The 8154-nt window shown below is 45.2% G+C and overlaps 1 protein-coding gene across 1 annotated transcript; it reads right to left on the bottom strand.

Moving 5' to 3' along the window:
* Positions 1–4134: 4134 nt before the first annotated feature.
* Positions 4135–4781, bottom strand: LOC125555607 (glutaredoxin-C1-like). The gene has a single exon (XM_048718506.2). It carries the CDS (start codon positions 4690–4692, stop codon positions 4381–4383), a length of 312 nt encoding a protein of 103 aa, XP_048574463.1. The 5' UTR covers positions 4693–4781; the 3' UTR covers positions 4135–4380.
* Between the last annotated feature and the right edge of the window lie 3373 nt (positions 4782–8154).

Below are 8154 nucleotides of genomic sequence, written 5' to 3'. Positions count from 1 at the left end.
GATGCACTTTCAGCTTCATCAACTTCAAGAAAGCCTTACTTTGAGTAGAGGGGGACAAAGTAGAGCAGATGGAACAAGTGCAGCGAAGTCGAAAGAGGAGCATGAGGGGGAAGAAATATTGGAACCGAGGCACGAGTAGAAGGGTCATTGAAGAAATTATATAGTTATGTTTCATGTATGTTTCAGTGTTATAAAAAATTGTCTTTTACAAATCTAAACAAAGTTGTTGTATTATTCGAACCCAATGCATATATCTGTCTTCTAAATAGTGCCCATCTTCAATAATATGTAAACAACTTATTCCCAGGGACATAACCCTAGACATGCCAATAGGCCAGAAGATGTCTAGCCGGCCCACAATGAGGCCACAACCCCAACGACCGACGTAGACCAACATAGATCAACATGTGCATCAACAAGTCCCTATCTCCCGTACAAAAAATTCCCTATTTGTTCTTTCAGTTGCACTTTCATATGGTTACCCTCACTCACCGACTTCATTTGTTTTGTTTTGCGCAATGGGCTTGATGTGCAAAGTGAGCGCTTAGTTGACAACAAGTTCTTTCCGTACCGGCTCCTCAGGAAACATGCACACCACCCACCATAACCCTCCACCAAGACGCGTGCACATGACCTATCAGACATACACCGGCCTAGCATATACACATACACACAACCATAATATGGCAATATTTTTTTTTGAAACAGAGGCAAACGATTTGCCTCATTCATTAATTAAGGAGATTTTTGAGTACATGAGAACCGGCTTTACAACATAGCCCATCAACAAAAGGTGCAAACGGATTACTCTCGTGGCATGATGATGCTCAGATGTCTAGCCCCCGCGGTGACCCACGTCCTGGCCTCCTCCTGGATGAGTTTTAGAATGTAGTGTGGCGGCGTCGATTTCTTCTGGAAGACTCTAGTGTTTCTCTCATTCCAGATGACCCAACATACAAGCATGGTGAGTGAGGCCATGGCCTTCCTGTTTGTTGTATTTGGTTTGGACATGCTTGTCCACCAACACTTGATGTTGCGTTCCGTCCCCCACCTATTCATCTCCAGCGCCCCAAGTCCAAGCCATGCTTTGACCATTCTCCAAATACGCAGGGTAAACTGGCATTTAAAGAAGAGGTGACCGGATGTCTCATTGGCCCTCCTGCAAAGGGCGCATAGGCCACAATTCTCCCAACCCCTCTTCTGCAGCCTATCCGCAGTCCATATCCTGTTTTGGATGGCCAACCATGAGAAGAACTTGACCTTGGGAGGCGCCCAAACCTTCCAGACGGTCTTGTTCATGATTGTGGAGGTGGAGCCCAAGAATTGTGCCCTATAAGCATAGCCTGCCGAGTATTCTCCATTTGCCTCAAATTTCCAAGTGATGTCGTCATCAACGTCCATTTGTAATTGTATGCCTAGAAGCCGCACCCAGAGATCAACAAACTGGACAGTGTGCCCCACGGTGAGGTCGGTAGAAGGGTTAATCTTGTGCACCCAAGCCTTGTCGCGCATGGCCTCCCTCACGCACCATTTTTTTCGCTCGCAGGCCGCAAAAATGAGTGGGGCAATATCCTTTGGCCTTTTCCCTCCTAACCATGGCGCGTCCCAGAAAGGTGTCTTCCCTCCGTTGCCCAAGGTGATGACTGTGGATGCGTAGAAAAGGTTCATATCCACCTCGGAGCATGGGTTGCCCAGGCCAACCCACAACTTAGACGGGTCCTTCCATGCCATCCAGGGCCATCTCATCCTGAGAGCTCTCGCAAATTTCCCCAAGTGGAGTATGCCAAGCCCACCGAGTTGTGTAGGGCGGCAGACTGTCTCCCAATTGACCTTGCATTTTGCTCCTGTAGTTGTGTCACTAGCTGACCACAAAAAAGCCCGCTCAATCTTGTTGATGCTTTGCAGCACACCAGGGGGGACTGTGAGCGGGGTGATATGGTAGACAACTTGTGAGGTGAGGACCGATTTCACCAAGGCCGCCCGCCCAATGGTGGTAATGTTCCGCCCCTGCCAGGGGGGCAACCTCGCCGCAATCTTATCCTCAAGGAGTTGAAAGTCAACCCTTTTGAGCTGCCAGATCGAAAAGGGGAGGCCCAGGTACTTCATCGGGAAGGATGTCCGCATAGCAGGAAGGCTGGCCAGAATGTCATCCAGGTTCATGTGACCACACCGAATAGCAACTACAGAGCTCTTTTGAAAGTTGGTTGACAGCCCGGTGACCTCGCCGAAATATCTGAGGATGGCAGCAAGGTTATGGACGTCCTCTCACGTCGGCGAGATGAAAATCGCTGCATCATCAGCATAGAGGGAGGTCCGAACAAGCGATCCCCTCCCTCGAAGCTTGTGAAGGGGGTTGTGGTTCGTCGCGACATCGAGGATCTGCTATAGAGTGTCGATTGCGATGACGAAAAGCAAGGGAGAGAGAGGGTCTCCCTGCCTAAGTTAATATGGCAATATGATGATGTGTTGAACCAATAGTCTCCACCAGCCGGGTAACCTCGACAATGTCCAACAGCCAGGTAGAGAACAAGAAATCCGGCTAGGCGGGATTCAATATCCAGGTAGAAAGCAAGGGAGCACCAAAAGAGCCGGCATAGCAAGAGAGATCGACACCCCCTACCAGCGAGCTAACCACAACAGCGTCTACCCGGCTGTTACACAACGTGCCGTCAACATGTGTGGGACAAAATGTGTCGGGAAGTTATATGCTAGATGAGCACATACGCTCGCTTGCTATCGGTCTCGTGCTTGTCTACTCTCTCTTTCTTTCTATGCATGCCAGCACCTCCGATGCCCAGTACTCCCTCCGTCTGCCAATAAATGTACATCTAACTTTTGTTTTAAGTTAAAATTTTAAAATTTTGACCAACTTTATAAAAAATAATAGTAACATATATAACATAAAATTGATATATTATCAAAGTACATTTCAAGACGAATCTAGTGATACTAATTTGGTGCCATAAATGCTTTTACTTATTCCTAAAAAGATGATCAAAGTTTTAAAACTTTAACTTAAGACAAAAGCTAGATGTACAGTTATTCATGAACAGAGGGAGTATCTTCCTAGCCAGCTTTTACGAAGTGTTTGGTTGTAGTATGCTCGCTAGTTGCGGCGTGCGGGAAGTCGTGTACCCTTATCTCTTTGTGATGGTTCCTCCCATGACGCCTTCCTAACTACCCACCTATTAAACAACTCTCACATCATAATTATTTGTAGTTATATGTTGCATGTATAATTCATGATATAGACTATGCTAGCCTATATGAAAAAGATATACCTAATATATGCAGAATCAAAGCGACATCGTTACTCTGAACAACGCTTTACAAAGGACATAGCCGGGTCCATGCTGCCACAGCGCCACAAATAGCCAAAGCAACAACACGACGGCCAGGACGCACCTCTGCGGCTCCCGACGCATTGCTTCAAAAGCCCGACCATGACTGCGTTGGCCCACTGGGCCAGCTCAAGAGTGCACCACTGATTCCGCGTAGAAAACTAAGAATCCCAGCCAGATTAGCTACATCAAAACCTATCTTATATACCTACATGTTTCTTATAGTTGCCCTCACTTCTCGGCCGCATTTGCTTATTGTGTCTTGGGCGCAACGAATTATCTAGTCCTCATTAGAAGCTAGTCTGTACGCACTCCTTACTGAAAGATTACCTTCTCATAGTGCCAAGCAATACGAACCACATACCAAGTTGGTACCTATTGTGAATTTGTGATAGAAAGATAGCATCTATTTTATTGTTATTACAACTAGCATGTTGCATATATCAATCTAATTATATAATTGTATGAGTATATTTATGCCAACGAACTTTTTGTACAACAAGCTACAACGTGTTCGGAAAAGGCCGTTCAAGAGATCAATGATGCTTTTGTTGAAAACAACAAGTTCCACTTTTTGGTGCACTATCCAAATGTTGACGAGAAGGTACGACAGGACCTAAGTTTAATTATTCTTGCGCCCTTACTATTTCAAAAACTTTGCATGATACTCCCTCCGTTTTTAAATATAAGTTTTTTTAGGCATTTGAAATGGACTATAACACATGAATGTATGTAGACATATTTTAGAGTATAGATTCACTTATTTTGCTTCGTATGTAGTCACTTGTTAGAATGTTTAAAAAGACTTATATTTAGGAACAAAGAGAGTACTATTTTACATGTCGTTGTTGTCTGCAAGACCGGAAACTAGTTATTACATTGTGTAACACCTTGACCGGACACGTCGACTTGCATGGTTTGCCTTAGTCTTCGTCATCACGTGATACAAGATAACAGAAACACGAAACATACGTGTTGCGTGTATATTATATATTCTCCCGTGTCAGCAGCATGCGGCCGAATATCTACAAAGCCCTCCCTACACCCAGACTGCACCTGCATTACGAAGCAGTGGGACAAGCTTGCCGCTGAGGTGAAGGGACATGACCTTGTCGGTGCATCCGGTGAGCCTGCCGCCGATGAACACCGCCGGCACAGCAGGGCTGCGGCCGAGGAGCCGCACCAGCGCCTTCTCCATCTCCTTCCCCCTAGGGTCCTCGTCTAGCTCCACCACCATCGGGTTCACGCCGAGATCCCGGAGGAGGCTCGTCACGGTGTGGCACATGCAGCAGGAGCTCATGCCGAAGATCACCACCGCCCGCTGCCCCGCTAGCTTCGTCACCTGCTCCATCAAGCTTAGTTCTAGTGCTAGTGCTAGTGAGCTCAATTAGTAGTACGATCGCTTGAGCTATGCTGGCTTGCTTAGAGCTGGACATAGGGGAGCCTTGCATATATAGCCATGGAAATGTGCACCGGCAGGATGAGCTTCGAGCAATTTGACCGGAAAAAAGGTGATACGGGAGGGTTCGGATAAATCCTTTACCTCCTTTAATTTGTGCGGCTCCACGTATGGCATGGGGCTAGTGTGGAGCATCGAATATTTGGATTGCAATATGGCGGTGCGGCGACCTGATACCAAAGGGGGAATGTATTGCTGATAAGGCCTGGAGCTGACTTTTTGTAAGTTCTCTTCTATCCTATTGGACAAGTCAGATGAGAGAGATGCTGGTGATGATATCCATATGTTCTTGTGTATTCTGGCATAACTAACCAGGGTGGAGCTACATGTCCATCCATTTTGTGCACAACTGTTTTCTTATATGAATCTAAAAAATCAAATTATATGAATCTCTATTTTTGCAGTTCAATAATATATTTGGACTGTAATATGTAAAAAATTGATTTTTTGCAACATAAATACTCGAAGTGATATAGTTTGGCACAGCCAATTCACCGATCAATTTATATAAATACTCGAGAAAACATCATTATTTATATTTATGCCACCAAAAAAAGTTTTCTCCACATTGCACTTCTAATGTTTCATTGACGTGCAAAGTTCCAGATTTATATATTATTTTATTAGTGAATGACAAAAATAGAAGTTTATGTGAAATGAGAATAGTAAGCTAGCGTAGATCTTAGATTTTGATGCTCCCGGGTTTAGCTATCACACATAATGGAGGGTTGTAACTGCACCCGGTTTAGAAAGTCCACCCTCTTAGAGCAACTCCGGCAGACTCGTCATATCACCCTGATCTCCATAGGAACTGGTGTTATATTGATTTTGGCTGAAGACCACTCTAGCAGAGTCGCCATCCTGCTCTTGATCGCCATAGTCTGAGCCTTCATATTTGAGGTTGGATGAGGCGATAGCGCGCACTGCATCCACCCAAATATTGGCACCACAGACATTTAGAGACACACACTCCCTTTCGCCGCTGTCCATATCCCTGCGTCGCCTTCGTTTGGTGCCACCTCCAAAGCCTAGACCACTTTGATTTGGCGCATGTCGCCTCCGCTGAGCCGTTTCCGAACCTCTTACGCTACACCATAGCTCCGCAACTTCTTCCCACCATTCGTTCGTGCCACCCCTTTCGCCACGCGACCTTAAGGTGGTCAACGACTTGAGCAGAGGTAAATTTTTTGCAACCTTTTCTTGAAGATTTAGTTTGGCGGTTTATAGGTAGTGCATATGACATAGGATTCACATTATGTGTAAATGGATCTGATGGTGGAGCTAATGTTTTGATGATTCATCGTTGAATTCAAGCTATGAGTCTGATAGTGAAATCACGGAGACCAAAGAAGATGAGGTAATATTAATGGTTGTTTAACGGACTTCGTCAACCAAAATGAAGAGGAAGCGTCTCGTACCAGAGGTTGATCATGCGACATTATGCCGGAACATAATCCAAGGACACGAGCGCGCGACTCATGCTCGACAATTCCGTATCGAATTGTACCTTCTGGCCTTACGTGTTTTGGCGATGCTTCCACATGATCAAACGGTTGTTCCGTCAAATTTCCGATGAGATGGAAGCCAATGAACCTTCCTTCCAACAACGAAGAAATGCCAGTCTATAGGTTTCCCTCTTTCCAATGGTAATTGCAACACTTCAAATGATTGCATCTAGCTCTCTAGTAGATTCATGGAGTGTCACTCTCTGTCGTGGAATTGTCACGACAGATGTCCTAGTATGAGGACTTAGTCGTGAGGCCAACGCATCTATGCGGTAGCTTGAAGGGGTTGGTCGGAATCGAGAGACGCAGGGCGGATCAACACACAAGACAAGGATTTAGACAGCTTCAAGCCCCGGGAAATATCGTCCGGTAATAGCCCTACATGCTGTTTGTGGCTAGGTCTCATTATGCTCACGAGGGAGTCGCCGCATAAGCCGGCTCCCCTTTAGTTGTGTCTAGCCTTAACTATTATTCTCCCCCTCTTGGGGTGCCCTGCTCCTCCTTATATATGTTGAAGGGGCGGGTTACATGACTAGTCCTAGTAGAATTAGGATTGCTCTATTACAAGTGGAGTCCTAGTCTTGGTTCCTTTGTAGGAGAATATTCGTTATGCCTTTCCTCTTAAACCGACCCACCATAACATGAGACGGTACACTGGGCTTGGGCCTTGTCGTCTGTCTGACCCGCCCGCCAGGTTACTAATGAGCCGCCAAGATCAGGCGGGTTATCCGTGAGTCGCCAAGCTCCGGGCGGGTCACCAGTGAGTCGCCAAGATCCATCCAGGTCATACATCCAGCCGGGTTACACCGCGGGGTATATCCCCGACATTAGCCTCCAGTTTAATTTGGATTTATCCATGTTAAACTAATCTGCAATATAACCACAAGAACAAATTTGACAGGTTGTGCTCTGGGTTAAATATTTTGTAAGCCGGCACCTAATCATCATTAAGTCCTTGTCATTTCCTCCTAGAAAATCCGGGTCAATAGGCCGGCTTCATAATCAACTTGCTTGTAGAAGAAATATTGTAAATAAAGAATCCATTTGAGTCAGTCTTCAATGCTCTGACTTGACAAAAATATTGGTCTTCGGATATTCAACTGATATTTAGCCGGCTTAAAAATGTAGAACTTGCCGAGCTATAATTTAAAAAAAATCACCGGGTCATAAAAATTGATGATTCCGGGTCATGACTGTTATAGCCTCCGAGTCATGATTGTTGCAAACGCTGGGTCACACAATTGATCTTCCTAATTTACTCAAAACTGAGAATTTGAAGACGTTCCTCCTTTATATGCATATTACCTGTAGCCCCCAAGTCTTAAGAGGAGAAACACAATGATAGCTTAAGACTTGCTTCAATATAAATGTTGCAACATTTGAAGAAATCCAGATTGTTCATCTCAGTCACTAGTCAAAACTGAATATTCCACATATGTAGCCCCCAAGTGCCGGGTTGTCATGCATGCAGCAGGCTGGGACTTATAATTGCCTTTATGCTCATAAAAACTTCAATCAGTGTAGCCCCCAAGGTCCGGGTCATTATGCAATAGTGAGCGGGGACTTTATAAATACGATCATGTAGATTTGAAGAGCAACCGCCGGCTCAGTAAGATAATATTGAGCTAGGACTTTTTATATATATTTCTTTGAAAAGAATATCATATGCTGTAATCCTCTCCATGGGGCTCGAACCCACGTCCATAAGGTTTAAGAGCTTTGTACTCTTCCAACTGAGTAGTGGACCTTTCAATATAATGGATTTAAGACTTGTGTACCTTGAATTGTTGACAGGAGCAATTGGTAGCCCCCAAGGGCCGGCTCATTACAGTGTGATGAGCCGGGTCTT

This window comes from Triticum urartu, chromosome 5A (genome assembly GCF_056163025.1).
Source record: "Triticum urartu cultivar PI428250 chromosome 5A, HENAU_Tu73, whole genome shotgun sequence".
Taxonomy (NCBI): Eukaryota; Viridiplantae; Streptophyta; class Magnoliopsida; order Poales; family Poaceae; genus Triticum; species Triticum urartu.
The sequence above is the reverse complement of the archived record's forward strand: the minus strand, read 5'-3'. Positions and strand labels throughout refer to the sequence as shown.